Consider the following 21445-nt stretch of genomic DNA (forward strand, 5'->3'; position numbering starts at 1 on the left):
GAGATCAGAAGAACCATGAGAGAGAGAAGGAAGGAGGAAGATCAGAAAGAAGCCAGAGAGAGTAGAGAGGAGGAGGAAGATCCATGAGAATAGAAGAAAGGAGAAGATCAAAGAACAGGGAGAAAGAAAAAGGGAGGAGAGATCAGAAGAACCATGAAGAGAAGAGAGGAGAGAGGTAGAAGAAAGGAGGGAGAGAATCAGAAGAACCATGAGGAATAGAAGAAAGGGAGGAGAGATCAGAAGAACCATGAGAGGAATAGAAGGAAGGGAGGAGAGATCAGAAGAACCATGAGAGGAATAGAAGGAAGGGAGGAGAGATCAGAAGAACCATGAGAGGAATAGAAGGAAGGGAGGAGAGATCAGAAGAACCATGAGAGGAATAGAAGGAAGGGAGGAGAGATCAGAAGAACCATGAGAGGAGGAGAAGGAAGGGAGGAGAGATCGGAAGAACCATGAGAGGAGGAGAAGGAAGGGAGGAGAGATCAGAAGAACCATGAGAGGAGGAGAAGGAAGGGAGGAGAGATCGGAAGAACCATGAGAGAGGTAGAAGAAAGGGAGGAGAGATCAGAAGAACCAAGAGAGGAATAGAAGGAAGGGAGGAGAGATCAGAAGAACCATGAGAGGAATAGAAGGAAGGGAGGAGAGATCAGAAGAACCATGAGAGGAATAGAAGGAAGGGAGGGCAGATGCACCATGAGAAGAGGAGAAAGTAGCAGATATTGAAGAACCATGAAAGGAGGAGAAGGGAGGAGAGGTCAGAAGAACCATGATATGGGCAGAGAGGAGAAAAGGTCAGAAGGAAATAAGAGGGGTAGAATAGAAGAAAAAGGAAAGATGTTTATTTCTCCAGATGATAAAGAGGATGAAGCAGAGGAAACTATAAGCAGTAAAATCGCACATCTGGGAAGTGACAACATGCAGTTCCGGCACTGATTGTGCCCACAGACTGATACAGCGCTCATATTCCAGTACATACGGCACAGTTGCAGCTCACATGTAACGTATATATACATGTATGTGCGCATAACTCAGTGCAGCAGCGATTTCTATCAGCCCCTGGCCTGTGTATAAATAGCAACATTATACATATCTAGCCTGAGCCTCCCTAGTGTCTATCAGCCAGCACGTCATTCCTCCAGTATCCCAGCATGCCCCGCACCTATTCCCCTCTATGCTTCCTCTTAAGGCTAGAGGAGTGCGCATGCGCGGCGGTGTGAAGCAGAAGAAGTTGCAGGGAAGTGTTTGAAGTGCAGGGAAGTGGCTGAGGGAGCGTGGGGAAATATCTCCTGGATTCCTGTGAGGAGTGGGTGTGCGCGCTGCGGAGTGATACATTGTACTGCCGCACTGGGCATCTGCTATTGTCTGTGTTATTGACTGTGGGAGCGGGAGGGATACATTGTAGCTCCTGTAACCTCCTGTCACTATTTAGGGAGTGTGGGAAAGTCTCAGTCACTATCTAGGGAGTGTGGGGAAATAGTGCAGTGGGTACAGCATAGAGATCCCCATTGTATCTGCTGCTGCCAGTGAGAACTTGTATTGGCACAGGATGAGGGACCGGACCAAGGAGCTCAGGCAGGTAAGTCACTGTTTTGTCTCAACATCAGTCTTTATTATTATTATTAGTATTATTATTAGTATTGTTGTTCTACTTGTGTCCCTGAGCCCCAACTCATCTGAGAGATTTATTATTATTTATTCTCAAATGTCTGTAATCCTAACTCTGAGTGTCCTGGGAATGTCCCTATGGGCCCCACATAGAGTTGCCCCTGTTCTGCCAAAATACTTCCTATATATTTATCTTTATTCCCTATTAATAACATTGGGATCATTGACCTTCCTATATATTTATCTTTATTCCCTATTAATAACATTGGGATCACTGGCCTTCCTATATATTTATCTTTATTCCCTATTAATAACATTGGGATCACTGACCTTCCTATATATTTATCTTTATTCCCTATTAATAACATTGGGATCACTGGCCTTCCTATATATTTATCTTTATTCCCTATTAATAACATTGGGATTATATCACTAACCTTCCTATATATTTATCTTTATTCCCTATTAATAACATTGGGATCACTGACCTTCCTATATATTTATCTTTATTCCCTATTAATAACATTGGGATCACTGACCTTCCTATATATTTATCTTTATTCCCTATTAATAACATTGGGATCACTGACCTTCCTATATATTTATCTTTATTCCCTATTAATAACATTGGGATCACTGACCTTCCTATATATTTATCTTTATTCCCTATTAATAACATTGTGATCACTGACCTTCCTATGTATTTATCTTATTCCCTATTAATAACATTGGGATCACTGACCTTCCTATATATTTATCTTTATTCCCTATTAATAACATTGGGATCACTGACCTTCCTATATATTTATCTTTATTCCCTATTAATAACATTGTGATCACTGACCTTCCTATGTATTTATCTTTATTCCCTATTAATAACATTGGGATCACTGACCTTCCTATATATTTATCTTTATTCCCTATTAATAACATTGGATCATATCACTGACCTTCCTATATATTTATCTTTATTCCCTATTAATAACACTGGGATCACTGACCTTCCTATATATTTATCTTTATTCCTATTAATAACATTGGGATCACTGGCCTTCCTATATATTTATCTTTTTTCATTAATAAACATTGGATCACTGGCCTTCCCTATATATTTATCTTTATTTCTCTATTAATAACATTGGGATCACTGGCCTTCCTATATTTTATCTTTATTCTCTATTAATAACATTGGGATCACTGGCCTTCCTATATATTTATCTTTATTCCTATTAATAACATTGGGATCACTGACCTTCCTATATATTTATCTTTATTCCATATTAATAACATTGGGATCACTGACCTTCCTATATATTTATCTTTATTCCCTATTAATAACATTGGGATCACTGACCTTCCTATATATTTATCTTTATTCCCTATTAATAACATTGGGATCATATCACTGACCTTCCTATATATTTATCTTATTCCCTATTAATAACATTGGGATCACTGACCTTCCTATATATTTATCTTTATTCCCTATTAATAACATTGGGATCACTGACCTTCCTATATATTTATCTTTATTCCCTATTAATAACATTGGGATCATATCACTGACCTTCCTATATATTTATCTTTATTCCCTATTAATAACATTGGGATCACTGGCCTTCCTATATATTTCTCTTTATTCCCTATTAATAACATTGGGATCACTGGCCTTCCTATATATTTATCTTTATTCCCTATTAATAACATTGGGATCACTGACCTTCCTATATATTTATCTTTATTCCCTATTAATAACATTGGGATCACTGGCCTTCCTATATATTTATCTTTATTCCCTATTAATAACATTGGGATCACTGACCTTCCTATATATTTATCTTTATTCCCTATTAATAACATTGGGATCAACCATAATTTTTACCAGCCAGGCCTGTAAAATACCAGTCAGTTGGCAGCCCTAGCCCCAGAGTAGGACATTTCCCATCAACTCCCTTATTTCCAGCACTGAGCCATGGGACCCATATGAAATTGAGTGGCCCCTGGGTGCCAGTTTCCCTGGAGGGCCCTAGAAGTCTGACACTGGACATGTTTTCATCTCTCCCTCTCATTGTATCCTCATTGGGCGCCCCTAGGCCCATCCCTGCTCGTCTCCCCCACCATCCTCCTTCTCTTGACACGGGCAGTTGCATGAATTTCCTTCTTCAGGTCCAAAACACTTAAGATTAGTGATTGGGAAATTTTAAAGGAGACATATTGTGTAAAAAATAAGAATGTACCAGTGCATTATACTCATGTAGATATAGAAGAATTGTGCTTAAAAAAGTAGTGTTTCAGGCTGATTTGTTGAATATTTCTGCAAAACCCCTAATAATCCCTCCCTTCTCTTCCACTTGCTGTTCCCTGAATTCCCAGGCTGTGCACTCAGCTCACTGCACTGTAGGACAGGAACCAATCAGCAGCTAGCAGGACCTGATAGGGAACTGAAGCCTGTCTGTGCTTGTGTGACTGCAGGGCTGTGATTGGCTGTCCCCCTCCTACTGTGCTTCTGGCAGGGACACGCCCACCCCTCATGTGAAACACAGACAGGGACCAGAGAACATCTATAGGGAGCTCCAATAAAGGGGCTATTTTTAAAGATAATATTAATTTTTAGCACCATGTAAAAGCAACACTATATTTTTATAATATTTACAATAACTTATAATTACCTACAAAATTAGGGTTTTTCATTTATCCTATTTGTCACATGACCACGGGCAGCTGGGAAATTGACAAAATGTCTAGCCCCATGTCAGATTTCAAAATTGAATATAAAAAAATCTGTTTGCTCTTTTGAGAAATGGATTTCAGTGCAGAATTCTGCTGGAGCAGCACTATTAACTGATGTGTTTTGAAAAAAAAATTTTTTTTCCCATGACAGTATCCCTTTAAAATAAGCTTCATCATACTGAAATAAACTTTCTAAATGCAATCAAAAATAAATATTCTGCATTGTTTCTAAAATAATCAAGTTTATCTTCACTATTCCTCTCTCAGCATCTGTTTCTCTTCATTCTCTCTTCATGCAGCAGTTGGGTGTCAGATATTCATTGACAGTTAGATCCAATATATCTTATAGGGGGGCTCCTTTTGCCTAGAAGATGTATTAGAGCTCACTCTATTAAACTCACCAGACATCATGTCTCTCTACATGCAGAATTTGTGCAAAAGGCAGTTATTTTGTTACATTTTGTTTGTACTGGAATCAGTTATTTGAGTGACCTCTAATACATCTGCTAGAAAAGGAGCCCCCCTATAAGATATATTGGATCTAACTGTCAATGAATATCTGACACCCAACTGCTGCATGAAGAGAGAATGAAGAGAAACAGATGCCGAGAGAGGAATAGTAAAGATAACCTTGATTATTTCAGAAACAATGCAGAATATTTAATTGATTGTATTTAGAAAGTTTCTTATTTCAGTATGAGGAAGCTTGTGTTCAATTTTAATTTTCGCAATAGTTCCCCTTTAATGGATATTTTCTCTTTTTGCTCAGGCTTCCTCCTACAGAGTAAAAACATTGTGGTTGGGTTAATTGGCTTCAGATGGAATTGTTCAGTGTGTGGGTGAGCAATCAGGGCAATCAGATTGCAAGCTCTGCTGTAAAATTGACGTTTAACATGTTGGTAATATAGGAGCGTTTCTTGATCAATGGGTTGGGAGTACATTCTGGTTTGGGTGGGTTATTTCTAGAGCAAAACAGGGAAATTGTAACGAGTTCCTCACTTCCTAGTTGTTGCAAGGTAGCTGGACAGGTTAACCCATACACAGATATACCTCCTGTATAATGGACTCCTGCTTGTCTGTGAGCAAAGGGGTTAATAGAGGAGGGTGTTACTAGAGAGCTCAGTATCCCTAGTTACTCTAATTCAGCTAATTACAGGAGAGACACAGGAATGCATTCTATTTATATTGCTCATGTTGAAAAGGTGTTACTGTCCCTTTTACACTTCTCATGAGTGACTGTCAATACATATTTATCATTGTTAGATGGAAAGCCTGAAATATTGTCAATAGAATCCACAGAGAGTATGGTTTGCTGGGGCCAGATAACACAAGAGGGACGGCTGCAGGATGAGAAGGAGTCTCGTTCAGAAATAATTAAAGGATTATTTTAAAAATAAGTCCATTCATAACATAATGTACATTTAAAGGAGACATATAGTATGAATAAAATAAAAACTAATTTTGTAGGCAATGATGTATACTATATGGTGCTGCTTTTACTTTTGGCTGTAAATTAATATTATCTTTAAAAATAGCCCCTTTATTGGAGCTCCCTATAGATGTTCTCTGGTCCCTGTCTGTGTTTCACATGAGGGGTGGGCGTGTCCTAACGGTCCCTGCCAGAAGCACAGTAGGAGGGGGACAGCCAATCACAGCCCTGCAGTCACACAAGCACAGACAGGCTTCAGTTCCCTATCAGGTCCTGCTAGCTGCTGATTGGTTCCTGTCCTACAGTGCAGTGAGCTGAGTGCACAGCCTGGGAATTCAGGGAGCAGCAAGTGGAAGAGAAGGGCGGAACAAGTAGGGATTTTGCAGAAATTTTCAACAATCCGACCAAAACACTACTTTTCTCAGCACATTCCTTCTATATCTGTATAATGAACTGGCAAATTCTTGTTTTTTACACAATATGTCTCCTTTAAAGATGCACTTCTTCTATAGGGGAGGCAATTAGTGGAGGCAGTTTGGCTGATTTCAGGGTAATTGACCAATCATGATTTAGCACATGGGCCCGTGCAGAGGCAGCTCAGCTGAAGTAAGGCTAATATTGTTGTTTGTGTTCGTCAGATCCGTTGCCATGGAGTGACCCACCTTATTCTCTCCTTTTTCCCTTCCTCAGGATGACAGCGACTCGGAGGCTGATGAGCACAAGGTTTTCATTGTGACTGTATCCAATGGGAGCAAAGATGAGACGGAAATTAATGAGCAGTTTTTACAGACGGTACGAGCTTCAAACCTTTATCCTACTAGACCTGGAATCTGGCATAATACATAGGCAGCGACGCCATTTGTCCTCCCCCTCTTACACCTATGGATAATGCCCATGTGACAATACAACTGTCATTGTGTTATAAATGCTACTTGGTTTAATGCATAAATCACAATCCCATCTACCAGGTGTCAAACCCAGACCCAATACCTGGCCGCCTTATAAACAAAACCATAAAATAGCCAACACCTACAGGGCTACAGATGTCTAGATACTGTAAAGCAGCTGGAGGTTTCGATGTAGTTCTTCTATTTGGTGCTTCACACTTGAGTTCCATCTTGCCCTTGGCCACCATTCCACATGCTATGACAACAAATGGAGCATTTCATCTTTGCAGCTCCTGTCATTGTGCCCCAACTGTACCCAGCTATCTTTTTACGTTTTGTTTTGGGTTTTATTTATTGATAATGACTAAAAAAAATCCCTACTAGTCCCTCCCATCTGTTCCACTTCCTGCTGCCTCCTATCCCACTTCCTGCTGCCTCCTTTCCCAGGCTGTGCAGGGGAGCCGGCGGCACTCAGCACACTGTACTGTAGGACAGGAACCAATCAGCAGCTAGCAGGACCTAAAAGCCTGTCTATGCTTGTGTGACTGCAGGGCTGTGATTGGCTGTCCCCCTCCTGCTGTGCTTCTGACAGGGACCATTAAAACACGCCCACTTCTCATTGGAAATATGAAAAGTATCCATAGCAGATCTATAGGGAGCTCCAATAAAATGAATATCTTCAGTATTGTTGCCAGCAAGTCTTGGGACTAGGGATGCGATTCGGCCGAACCCCTGAATCCTTGCTAAAGATTCGACCAAATACCGAACCAAATCCTAATTTGCATATTCAAATTAGGGGTGGGAAGGGAAAAAATTTTTTTTACTTAAAGTGAATCAGTTAATGGTGCTGCTTCAGCAGAACTCTGCACTGAAATCCATTTCTCAAAAGAGCAAACAGATTTTTTTATATTAAATTTTGAAATCTGACATGGGGCTAGACATATTGTCAATTTCCCAGCTGCCCCCAGTCATGTGACTTGTGCTCTGATAAACTTCAATCACTCTTTACTGCTGTACTGCAAGTTGGAGTGATATCACCCCCTCCCTCCCCCCCAGCAGCCAAACAAAAGAACAATGGGAAGGTAGCCAGATAGCAGCTCCCTAACACAAGATAACAACTGCCTGGTAGATCTAAGAACAACACTCAATAGTAAAATCCCATGTCCCACTGAGACACATTCAGTTACATTGAGAAGGAAAAACAGCAGCCAGCCAGAAAGCATTTCTCTCCTAAAGTGCAGGCACAAGTCACATGACTGGGGGCAACTGGGAAATTGACAAAATGTCTAGCCCCATGTCAGATTTCAAAATTGAAAAAAAAAAATCTGTTTGCTCTTTTGAGAAATGGATTTCAGTGCAGAATTCTGCTGGAGTAGCACTATTAACTGATGTGTTTTGAAAAAAACATGTTTTCTGATGACAGGATCCCTTTAATTGTTTTGTGACAGTCACACGATTTTCCTCCCCGCCCCTAATTTGCATATGCCGAATCCTGCTCAAAAAGGCCGAATCCTGTCTGAATCCCAAACTGAATCCTGAATGTGGTGCATCCTTACTATTGGTTGTACACTGCTTTAACTATAGGGCTGCCCGCATAGAGCAGGGCCCACCCTCTATTCATCCCAGCATCATGGAGAACATCAGGCAAAAGTTTCATTATTATTATTATTTAATTTAAATAATAATCCCAGGATCCTGGAGAACATCAGGCAAAAGTTTCATGTTTTCTCTCTTCTCTCCTCCAGTGATTTATAGGACCCATTGTCCCCTTTAATAGGAAATGGGAAGGCCAATAAGATTCCTCAGAAGGGTGTACCCTCTATGTATTTGTATTCAGTATCCAATCAGACTGGGGATGTGAGATGTGTTCAGGGAAGGCCTAACAAGTGACCCTTTCTCTTGCCCCCACAGACCCGCCAGATACGGGACTCGCTGCAACTTCTCCGGGAGAAAGTCAAAGAGCTGGATGCAAGTCAGATGAAAGTCCTCACTACACCCATCCCCGAGGAGAGTAAGTGTGTGCCCAGTTGCTTCTGTATTCACTGGACAGAAACACCATCCAGGCTGAGAGGTGCCTGCAAGCAGCATCAGTCTCCCATATTTATTTCATTCTGTCCCATGCATTATTCCTGCCAGGTATGGGTGCACTTTGCTCGCTCTGTAGCACACGCTGATAAGGTAATCAACATGAAAATGGCCAAGTGTTGATCACTAGCATAGAGAGAGGCCTATTTCATTTATTCATGAACCTCTGTCTAGCATTGGTCAGCTCCTTAAAGGGGTTGCTCACCTTTACATTAACTTTTAGTAGGATGTAGAGTGTAATATCTTGAGACAATTCGCAATTGGTTTTCATTTTTTATTATTTTTGGTTTTTGAGTTATTTCGTTTTTTATTCAGCAGCTCTCCAGTTCGCAGTTTCAGGAATCTAGTTGCTAGGGTCCAAATTACCCTGGCAACCATGCATTGATTTGAATAAGAGACTGGAATATGAATAGGAGAGGCCTGAATAAGTAATAAAAAGTAGAAATAACAATACATGTGTAGCCTAAAGGTGGCCATACACTATTAGATCCACTCCTGAACCCGATATGCCCACTAACGGCTGGGTGATATCGGGTGAATCCAGACCCTGGGGCCGAACTATCGGATTAAAATGCTGTGAATGGGTGCTGATGGGTCGTAGAACCGAATCAACTAGCCAATGTGGTTCTGGATCGCAGGAAAAAAATCAGACTTGATATCTGGCCGATTTTTGGCCTGATATCAATCAGGAGGACCCGTCGAGAGCCGCCAAACACGGGCAGATCAGCTGCCGAAATGGTCTAAAGGACAGGTATCGGCAGCTTCAATCTGCCCGTGTATTTGTATTTAATTTGTTTTTAGATGGGGTCAGTGACCCCCATTTGAACACTGGAGAGAGGAAGAAGAAGAAGAAGGCAAATAATTTAAAAAACTATAGAAAAGTTGGCCATTCTATAACATACTAAAAGTTAAAGGGATTCTGTCATGATTTTTATGATGTATTTCTTATTTCTAAATGACACTGTTTACACTGCAAATAATTCGCTCTACAATATAAAATGTCATTCCTGAACCAACAAGTGCATTTAGTTGTAATATTGGTGTGTAGGTGCATCTCAGGTCATTTCGCCTGGTCATGTGCTTTCAGAAAGAGCCAGCACTTTAGGATGGAACTGCTTTCTGGCAGCCTGTTGTTTCTTCTACTCAATCTAACTGAATGTGTCTCAGTGGGACCTGGATTTTACTATTGAGAGCTGTCCTTAGATCTACCAGGCAGCTGTTATCTTGTGTTAGGGAGCTGCTATCTGGTTACCTTCCCATTGTTCTTTTGTTTGGCTGCTGGTGCTAAAGGGAGGGGGTGATATCACTTCAACTTGCAGTACAGCAGTAAAGAGTGACTGAAGTTTATCAGAGCACAAGTCACATGACTTGGTGCAGCTGGGAAACTGACAATATGTCTAGCCCCATGTCAGATTTTAAAATTAAATAAAAATATCTGTTTGCTCTTTTGAGAAATGGATTTCAGTGCAGAATTCTGCTGGAGCAGCACTATTAACTGATGTGTTTAACTTAAAGATGAAGCTCCTCTTTAACTAGTGCACCTCCTACTAGCCATTCATTTCTCTGTAGCACATTGCTTTGGCCATTTATACACATTCAACTGCCTGAAGGTAGATAAGGGAACCGCACTCTCTGTTTCTAAGGCATACCTCCCAACTGTCTCGTTTTTAAATGGACAGTCCCACTTTTGACAGCTCAACCCGCAGTCCCTCATTTGTACTGGAAAGTCCAGTTTTTCTGTGCACTGAACAGCCAGAAAAATAAACAAAGTTTCTAACTTAATTGGCTTTTGGCAGACAGCCCAGAACAGCCACAGCAGAAGATAAGATACTTTTGTAACAATTTTGAGATACGCAAACAAGTAATTGTAACAATATAAGACAACAGGTCCCTTGGGAAAAGTTAGACTGACAGCTTAAAGGGCAAGTCACCTTCATTAGCAAAATTGTTATACGCATGCTACGCGCGCCAACTTTTTTCTCCATCTTTTTGTTTCCAAAATGTTGGGAGGTATGCTAAGGATGTGCATGGGGTTATATGGTGGATATATAAGCTGGGGAGCAGTGAGAGGTAATGGGCACCTCACTATAAGCAGATATAGTAGTTACAGCTGGAACGTCTCATGCAATACACAGCTTTATTCCCCCTGTACCTGTGTGCAGAAGATGGAATAGAGAACCTGCTCCTGTTCGAGGGGGAGGAAGGAATTAAACAGAATGACAGATGGTACATCCCTGATTGGGCACCATAGGGTCGGGTGCTTATTAATGCGCCAGCATTTCATTTACAGACATAGGCATAATATTAAAGCTTATAAAGCAGGGGGCACAATGATTCATAGTCTGATGCCAACCAGCGCCTCTGTGATGAATGATCTGTGATTAAAGATAAGGAATGTAATGAGACTGTATTTATAATCTGATTGGTATTGTATTGAGGAGGCCCAGCAGCCGCTATCTGTTCTAGTGAATGGGAAAAAGCCATTGACTGATCAATAATCCTGCCTTCCACACGTATTCCACACACATGCTACTTGTCACCTATTAAAATATCATTTATTTTGTATTTGCCAGATATGAAGAAGGATTTACAGGAGATTCGGGAAGACATTAAACGCATGGCCAAAGATATCCGCGCCAAACTCCAGAGTGAGTCTATCTCCTATATATCCCTGTGTGTATCTCCTATATATCCCTGAGTCTATCTCCTATATATCCCTGTGTGTATCTCCTATATATCCCTGAGTCTATCTCCTATATATCCCTGTGTGTATCTCCTATATATCCCTGAGTGTATCTCCTATATATCCCTGTGTGTATCTCCTATATATCCCTGTGTGTATCTCCTATATATCCCTGTGTGTATCTCCTATATATCCCTGAGTCTATCTCCTATATATCCCTGTGTGTATCTCCTATATATCCCTGAGTCTATCTCCTATATATCCCTGAGTGTATCTCCTATATATCCCTGTGTGTATCTCCTATATATCCCTGTGTGTGTCTCCTATATATCCCTGAGTGTGTCTCCTATATATCCCTGAGTGTATCTCCTATATATCCCTGTGTGTGTCTCCTATATATCCCTGTGTGTGTCTCCTATATATATCCCTGTGTGTGTGTGTGTGGGACTCGTCTCTCCAGACTTGTGTCTGTCTATCCGGCTGCCCTGCTCTTCAGTGCTTTATCCTGTTTGTGCCATTCTTTGCCTCAGGTATTGAAGTGAAGGAGGATGAAGAGCATATCCGAAGTTCTGTGCATGCACGCATGAGAAAAACACAGGTAGGTCTGTGCAGTTCTGTGAGCATATAAACTCACCAGGCTAATCTACAGTATACAGGTCAGAGAATTGTCTGTATCACATAAAGGTTAATGTACCCCCTACTGTAAATGATAAGGATATTAGAAGTCACTGAGGGGTTGTTCTGTGACCATATAAAGGCACAAGGCTGCAGGCTGAGTTATACAGGGAACTCTGAGTATCACTCATGTATTATAAGGGATAATGTACCCCCTACTGTAAATGATAAGGATATTAGAAGTCACTGAGGGGTTGTTCTGTGACCATATAAAGGCACAAGGCTACAGGCTGAGTTATACAGGGAACTCTGAGTATCACTCATGTATTATAGGGATAATGTACCCCCTACTGTAAATGATAAGGATATTAGAAGTCACTGAGGGGTTGTTCTGTGACCATATAAAGGCACAAGGCTGCAGGCTGAGTTATACAGGGAACTCTGAGTATCACTCATGTATTATAAAGGATAATGTACCCCCTACTGTAAATGATAAGGATATTAGAATACACTGAGGGGTTGTTCTGTGACCATATAAAGGCACAAGGCTGCAGGCTGAGTTATACAGGGAACTCTGAGTATCACTCATGTATTATAAGGGATAATGTACCCCCTACTGTAAATGATAAGGATATTAGAAGTCACTGAGGGTTTGTTCTGTGACCATATAAAGACACAAGGCTGCAGGCTGAGTTATACAGGAAACTCTGAGTATCACTCATGTATTATAAGGTATAATGTACCCCCTACTGTAAATGATAAGGATATTAAAAGTCACTGAGGGGTTCTCAAAGCCAATGATCTAAATCCAACTGAAAATCTGTGGCCATATTAGAAAATTGAGATCAACAAACATATTTCACGCATCTAAAGAACCTGGAAGACTTTTTTCCCTGAAAGTGGCCCTAAAATGCTTAAAGTGACTCAACACAATACCATAGAGTGGGAGATTGAGCGCTCACATGATGCACTTTATGGTACTGTGAACTGTAAGTTCAGCTGCACACTCACCCACTTGTTCTTCCTAACATTGTCACCTCACCCCTCCTGTGCTATTTATACCCTGACCATTTCCTCTCATTCTATTCAGTGTATCCAGTGAGCACTATCTGTCCCTGTACAGTGGGAAAGGCTGTCTGACAGCTCACGCTTCAGTTACAACTCTTCCCATGATATAATACACGCCTGTGTGGCAGGATGACATGTTGCTGATGATGTCATGTAGAAATACCTTGACCGGTCACATCTGGCCCACGGGTATTCAGCTGTTTAGATACACTTCAGCCTCTGCTGTTTTTTTTGTTCTCTGGTCCCTGAGGGGTGGGCGTGTCCTAAAGGTCCCTACCAGAAGCACAGTAGGAGGGGGACAGCCAATCACAGCCCTGCAGTCACACAAGCACAGACAGGCTTCAGTTCCCTATCAGGTCCTGCTAGCTGCTGATTGGTTCCTGTCCTACAGTGCAGTGAGCTGAGTGCACAGCCTGGGAATTCAGGGAGCAGCAAGTGGAAGAGAAGGGAGGGATTATTAGGGTTTTTGCAGAAATATTAAATAAATCGGCCTAAAACGTTTCTTTTTTAAAGGAGATATTTTGTGTGAAAAATAAGAATGTACCAGTGCATTATACTCCTTTAGATATAGAAGAATTGTGCTTAAAAAAAGTAGTGTTTCAGGCTGATTTATTAAATATTTCTGCAATCAGCTGGCATTTGCTACATTGTTTCAGGAGTCAGAATAGTAATGATTCCCATTCTCCTTTATTACCACATTGTTTATTTTCTTGGCCTCTTGTGTGTGGCATTGTGTTTGTGAGTAACAGTCTCTGCCTCTGTCCTACAGCACGGGGTCCTCTCTCAGCAATTCATTGAGCTGATTAATCACTGCAACAGTCTGCAGACCCAGTACAGGGATAACAATGTGAAGAGGATCAAGCGGCAGCTGCAGATCAGTAAGTGTGATGGGCTGTGGTGAGACTTCAGACAACTGATAAGATTTACAGTATCAAAAAGGGTGTGGTTGTGTGTAACATATGTTTGATAAAGCCTGCTCCATTTGTATACATTGGCTTTTGTATGGAGTCATGACCAGGCCCGGACTGGCAATCTATGGGTTCTGGCAAATGCCAGAGGGGCTGCTGTACGGCTCCATAGAAAGTTACCATATAGTGGGCTGGTAGGAGGCTGTTTGGGCCTCTGTGTACTTGGACAGGGCCTATATTGACTCTCAGTCCAGGCCTGGTCATGACCATGCCCTGAAAAACACCTCTACCTTCAACTTAGAGGGCACTTCATTGCAAAACACAAGCTCTGGAACAGGGTAAGAATATATAAAGATTTCATTGTACTGTTGGGAATTGGGAGTACAACAAGGAAGCCAGTAATACTGCTTTATACAAGAACAGTGTCAAATGCCTCTTTTAAAGGCAAAGGACACAAATAGAAGGTAAGTGAGTAGTAGAGTTTCCGTTTTTTTGGGGTTCCTCGCACAGATCTTAGCTCTAGATGCTATAGTTTAAGACTTTCCAGTGGGATGTCTATGGTGTTGGTAAGTGAAGAACAGAGTTTCCTGTGGGAGGTGCAGAGATCCCTATGGGATAAGGTAGGGATCATTACAGGTAGACCTTCCCATAGGACATTATTAGAGCTAGGACATGAGCAAGACTGTTTCAATTTAAAAAAAAAAAAAAAGAATGGCGTGTGTGTCTGCCCCTAAGGAGTAAATATACATATAAAGTTGCAAAAAAATCTCACCATGCAGTCTCATCACCAAAAAAAAAACAACCCAGTCCAAGGGTTGCTGAAAGTTGGAAAACTCACGCATTTTGTGCCAAATGTGCACTTACTCATAAGCAAATGGTCCCACCCCTGTACTGGCTTTTTATAGGGGTGATAACCAATCAGAAAAGGATACATCATGAAGAGCCTTGTCCAATAAGAATAAAATACATCGTACAAAGCCTTATCCAGTAAGAGTCATGTGAGCAAAAAACAACCAATGGAAACCTGTTGTGTAGAAACAATACAAACATTCTTTTATGTTTAAGCCTTACTGGATAAGGTTTTGTATGATGTATCTTATTCTTATTGGTCAAGGCTCTATATGATGTATCCTTATCTGATTGGTCATCACCCTTATAAAAAGCCAGTACAGGGGTGGGACCATTAGCCTATGAGTAATTGCCCATTTGGCATGAAACGAGTTTGTAAAATTTAAAAATGTTTATTAGAAATGAAACTTGTTTCATGCCAAATGGGCAATTACTCATAGGCTACTTTTGCTACTGCATTTACTATTGGTGGGCCTCTTCACCTATTGTGAGTTTTCCTAGAACATGAGCAGCAGAATTTCATGTGGGACAGTGTGGGGTTGATGGAGAAGTCTTGGGGTTGGCGATTGAAAGAAACCTTGAATGGAAACTGCTAAACTTCATCTCCCTGTCTCACAGCCGGACACAATGTCACCGATGAGCAGTTTGATGAGATGCTGGAGACTGGGCAGACTGACGTGTTCACGTGCAATGTAAGGAGGATCACACGCATGTGCATGGGCCTTAGTAAAGCTTATGGACTTATGGGAATAATTACAGTATGGAGTTCTGGACGGGGGGTTGTATTGATTAGCTTGGTGAGTGAATGATAAGGGGAATATCTTACTACCTGGGAGAGACTGAGGTTCATTAGAGGACAATATGGTCCATTCCCAAAAGATCAAGGGTAGGCATCTCTTTGGTTCGGAGAGGTGGCATGTCTGATCAGCAGAAGATGCTAGATGTAGCGTCTCACTAAATTGTAGGGCATGATAGCCAATAAGCAGAGAATGCTGGGTGAGGGCGTTGCCTCATTGAATAGCTGAGAATTCTGGGTAATGTGTGTGACCCTCCTTTCCAGATCCTTAAGGACACGCAGCTCACTAAGCAGGCTCTGAATGAGATAGAAGCCCGCCATGAGGAGATTATGAAACTGGAGAAGAGCATTGTGGAGCTGCACGACATGTTCATGTATTTGGCCATGGAGGTAGAAGCCCAGGTGAGTCCTTCACTCTAATTGTCTCCCCAATCCTTTGATCAGGTCCATGTCTAGTCAAAGCTTTCCCCCTAAATTATATAGCGTTTGACCCACCTGTGATCCTTCAGCTATTGGCCAACTCCGACCCCACCACACCCAGTTTAGCTGAACTTCGGCAGCAGGTGAACGGCTATAGGTTGGGAAACATTGCTAGAAACGGTTATGGCTGCCATCTTTTTCCTCTTCATCCCTTGTCTCCATCAGTGATCTCTTTACAGCCCCTTTACCATTTCCCTCCATCACTCTGTCTACTGATTCCTCTTGAAAACCACTCTCCCATCCCAAAATCGAGTCCATTCTCTGCATTTCACCATGTTGTTTTGGTTGTGTGTACGTGTTAGGGTGAAACAATAGACAATATAGAGAAGAATATTATGCGGTCTAACGATTATGTGGAGAAAGCCCGAGAGCAGCTAAGCCAAGCCGTGGAGAACAAACAAAAGGCCAGAAAGGTAAGTGCCTCACTGTCGGGTTATGGGGAGCCTTGATATATCACATAAGTAGGGATTAGAAATGACACAAGGGGGTATTAAAGGAGAACTAAGCCCTAAAAATGAATATGGCTAAAAATGTCATATTTTATATAGTGAACTTATTGCATGAGGCTAACGTTTGAGCTTGTCAATAGCAGCAATGATCCAGGACTTCAAACTTGTCACAGGGGGTGTCTGTGACACTCACATGCTCAGTGGGCTCTGATTGGCTGTTGAGAAGCTAAGCTTAGGGCTCGTCACTAATTATCCAGCAGAAAATGAGCTTCCCTGGCTGTAATATAAGCTGATGCTACTGGTTTGCTGATTATTCAATTCTGATGCTAATTGCACTGGTTTCTGTGCTGCCATGTAGTAATTATGTGTATTAATTACTAATCAGCCTTATATTGTGACATTTCTATTCTATGTGTACTGTATATTGTGAGTGGCTCCCTAAGCTCAGTAAGTGACAGCAGCACAGAGCATGTGAATCAGTGAATCAGCAGAAAAGAAGATGGGGAGCTACTGGGGCATCTTTGGAGACACAGATCTTTACTGCTAAAGGGCTGTGGTTGCCTTGGGCTGGTACAGAAGCCCAATACATAATGTACAATATTTCTATCTAGTTCTTTAGTTAGGCTTTAGTTCTCCTTTAAATAGAGGCTCTGACATGCACCAAAGGGGAAAGCTCAGTGTGTAAAACCCCCTCCTTTTTCTTATTGCAGAAGAAATTGTACATTGCCATTTGCGTCCTTATCCTTGTCATCGTCCTCATCATCATCATTACTGTGGCTGTGATGAGTTAAAGGGAATTGGGTGTCTGGGAGTTCCTCCCCACCCTTCAGACCAATATATACTGACTTAACTCATGTGGGAGGTTCTTGGACCCTCTGCTACCACCAATCGCTTTCCAGCTTGTTCTCCTCCTGCCAGAGAGGGTCGGTGTCTCCTGGAAGCTCACAATCCACTCAGGGGTCAGACTGAAATGCTGTGGTGCCTTTAATTCACTTCTTTTATTCTGTGTTTGTTTTTTTTTGCACGTTATGCCTTATTCCTGCTGTTCATAAAGTGCTTTATAAATGAATATATTTCTAGGGGAGGGGTTTGTGTGTGAGTCTTCCATAGTTGTGTGTAGCCACATGGACTGTACATTGTCACTCACTTCTCTCCAGGAGCTGCAATATAAATACTAACGGTCTCATTCCCACAATGCTCATAGGAATCCATACAACGCCCGTCTATTGCTCTGTTATCAACGGACCCTGGATGTTTACGGCTACTGTTATGCTGGGGGACACTGGCCATGCTCGTGGGCAAGTGCTTGCCACATGTACTGCCTGTTCTGGTTGTTGGAATGATTGTGTATGTATGAAGGGAATGGATGTATCGGTCTTCCAAGTGCCATGATCATGGAGGATAATAACAAGTAATATAAATAGGTAATCCTATAGTATTGTGTGTGTGTGTGTGAGAGCGAGTGCCGCTTGGTCTGTACATTTCATCATGGGCTTTTAGAAGAAATATTGCAAAAATTAAAATTGAATATAAGCTTCCTCATACTGAAATAGGAAACGTTCTAATTACAATCAATTAAATATTCTGCATTGTTTCTGAAATAATCAAGTTTATCTTCATTATCCCTCTCTCAGCATCTGTTTCTCCTCTTTCAGCAGATATTCATTGACAGTTGGAGCCAATATATCTTCTAGGGGGGCTCCTTTGGCCTAGAAGATGTATTTTAATAACCGATTCCCGTACAAACAAAATAACTGCCTTTTGCACAAATCCTGCATGTAGAGAGACCTGATGTCTGGTGAGTTTAATAGAGTAAGCTCTAATACATCTTCTAGGCAAAAGGAGCCCCCATATAAGATATATTGGATTTAACTGTCAATTAATATCTAACACCCAACCTCCTAGCAGATGTATTAGAGCTCACTTAAACAACTGATTCGAGTACAAACAAAATCTAACAAAATAACTGCCTTTTGCACAAATCCTGCATGTAGAGAGACATGATGTCTGGTGAGTTTAATAGAGTGAGCTCTAATACATCTTCTAGGCAAAAGGAGCCCCCCTATAAGATCTATTGGATCTAACTGTCAATGAACATCTGACACCCAACCGCTGAAAGAGGAGTAACCGATACGGAGAGAGGAATAGTTTACATAAACGTGATTATTTCAGAAACCATGCAGAATATTTAATTGATTATAATGAGTATGTTTCAGTATGATGAAGATTATATAAAATTGTCATTATTGCGATAGTTCCCCTTTAAATAATAGGGTGCAAGGGTGAGGGTTGGCTGTGTCAGTGCTGTTTGTATGGGACACAAGGTGAGTGAGGGGAAGGCTGCCCGTGGGTCTATACTGTGTACATGAGTCACAATGTATTTTAATTGGACGGTTCTGCGCCTCTATTATATGCGAGTGCATTGGGTGAGGCTTTGGTGCTGCCCGTGAGTGAGTGCAAGTAACTGGCACTGAGCACAGATTAAGGTGCATTTGGGTGGGTTCCCCTGGTTGCACTCTATAGGGTATAAATCAAATTGTTCCATGGGTAGAGCATCTCATCCTGTCCAATACATATTTTTTATTTTGACAAAATATTCAACTAATAAAATAATTTACACATCTGGTTGAGTTCTTATTACTCTGCTCCCGTGTGACCAGACAGACTTGAGGGATGACAGTTAGTTTTGTTGGCACAGCAGATCCTGCCCTCAGCTTGGCTTAAATAAGTCCTGCTACCTACAGCCGCAACTGCCAACACTAGCTGACAGTTAGAAGACAAGTTACCACAGGCACAAACTCTGTCTTTCTTCATTAAAGGAGACATATAGGATAAATGAAAAAACCCTAATTGTGTAGGCAATTATAAGTAATATATGGTGTTGCTTTTACATGGGGCTAAACATTAATATTATCTTTAAAAATAGCCCCTTTATTGGAGCTCCCTATAGATGTTCTCTGGTCCCTGTCTGTGTTTCAAATGAGGGGTGGGCGTGTCCTAACGGTCCCTGCCAGAAGCACAGTAGGAGGGGGACAGCCAATCACAGCCCTGCAGTCACACAAGCACAGACAGGCTTCAGTTCCCTATCAGGTCCTGCTAGCTGCTGATTGGTTCCTGTCCTACAGTGCAGTGAGCTGAGTGCACAGCCTGGGAATTCAGGGAGCAGCAAGTGGAAGAGAAGGGAGGGATTATTAGGGTTTTTGCAGAAATATTCAATAAATCAGCCTGAAACACTACTTTTTTAAGCACAATTCTTCTATATCTAAATGAGTATAATGCACTGGTACATTCTTATTTTTTACACAAAATGTCTCCTTTAAATTTTCCCCCTCCAGCCTGAAGAGAAAGGAAAGTGATTTCTGTGCATTAAGCCTCTACCCTGCCAGTGCCCCCAGCTCAGCAGAAATGTTCTTTATTACACACCCAATGAGACACACACCCTTAAATTAAGTGGGTTTCGTCTGGGAACTTTTTTGTTTTCATATGGAATGGTGGGCCACTACATACCCGTCAGGGCTTATTTATTAACACATCAAACATCAGTGATGTTGCGGTTAGCAACCAATCAGCAAATAGACTTCAACAGTCTCCTACAAGTTAGAAAACAAAAGCACAGATCTGATTTGTTGCTATGGACAAAATCAGAGGCAATGTTTGTCTCTAAAATTAATAATTATATACTGTATATAGAAGCAAAGAGACTCCAAATGAACTTCAGGCTACCTTTAAATATTTCCATGTTCTCCAAAATGTCAACTTCTAATATCCTTATCATTTACAGAAGGGGGTACATTCTCCCTTATAATACATGAGTGATACTCAGAGTTCCCTGTATAACTCAGCCTGCAATCTTGTGCCTTTATATGGTCACAGAACAACCCCTCAGTGACTTCTAATATCCTTATCATTTACAGTAGGGGTACATTATCCCTTATAATACATGAGTGATACTCAGAGTTCCCTGTATAACTCAGCCTGCAGCCTTGTGCCTTTATATGGACACAGAACAACCCCTCAGTGACTTCTAATATCCTTATCATTTACAGTAGGGGGTACATTATCCCTTATAATACATGAGTGATACTCAGAGTTCCCTGTATAACTCAGCCTGCAGCCTTGTGCCTTTATATGGTCACAGAACAACCCCTCAGTGACTTCTAATATCCTTATCATTTGCAGTAGGGGGTACATTATCCCTTATAATACATGAGTGATACTCAGAGTTCCCTGTATAACTCAGCCTGCAGCCTTGTGCCTTTATATGGTCACAGAACAACCCCTCAGTGACTTCTAATATCCTTATCATTTACAGTAGGGGGTACATTATCCCTTATAATACATGAGTGATACTCAGAGTTCCCTGTATAACTCAGCCTGCAGCCTTGTGCCTTTATATGGTCACAGAACAACCCCTCAGTGACTTCTAATATCCTTATCATTTGCAGTAGGGGTACATTATCCCTTATAATACATGAGTGATACTCAGAGTTCCCTGTATAACTCAGCCTGCAGCCTTGTGCCTTTATATGGTCACAGAACAACCCCTCAGTGACTTCTAATATCCTTATCATTTACAGTAGGGGGTACATTATCCCTTATAATACATGAGTGATACTCAGAGTTCCCTGTATAACTCAGCCTGCAGCCTTGTGCCTTTATATGGTCACAGAACAACCCCTCAGTGACTTCTAATATCCTTATGTCCTGACTGGGTCACGTAATGGGAGACATTTGCAAAGTAACTGAAATAGCCTCCTATGTACTAGCCCAGGGCAGAATTGTGGTAGAAACTATTGCCCTTAGTCCCAGCTGTGCCGTGGGCCAATGTGAGGCTCGTGAACAAAGAAGTTGCAGTTGGACG

The 21445-nt window shown here is 41.4% G+C and overlaps 1 protein-coding gene across 1 annotated transcript; it reads left to right on the forward strand.

Moving 5' to 3' along the window:
* The first annotated feature begins 1189 nt into the window (after positions 1–1189).
* On the forward strand, positions 1190–17653 carry stx4.L (syntaxin 4 L homeolog). The gene is given in 10 exon segments (NM_001096380.1): positions 1190–1576; positions 6455–6556; positions 8563–8662; positions 11310–11384; positions 11950–12017; positions 13872–13980; positions 15478–15551; positions 15920–16057; positions 16438–16548; positions 17295–17653. Coding segments are annotated over 10 exon segments (888 nt in total). The 5' UTR covers positions 1190–1546; the 3' UTR covers positions 17376–17653.
* The last annotated feature ends 3792 nt before the right edge of the window (positions 17654–21445 follow it).

This window comes from Xenopus laevis, chromosome 9_10L (genome assembly GCF_017654675.1).
Source record: "Xenopus laevis strain J_2021 chromosome 9_10L, Xenopus_laevis_v10.1, whole genome shotgun sequence".
NCBI lineage: Eukaryota > Metazoa > Chordata > Amphibia > Anura > Pipidae > Xenopus > Xenopus laevis.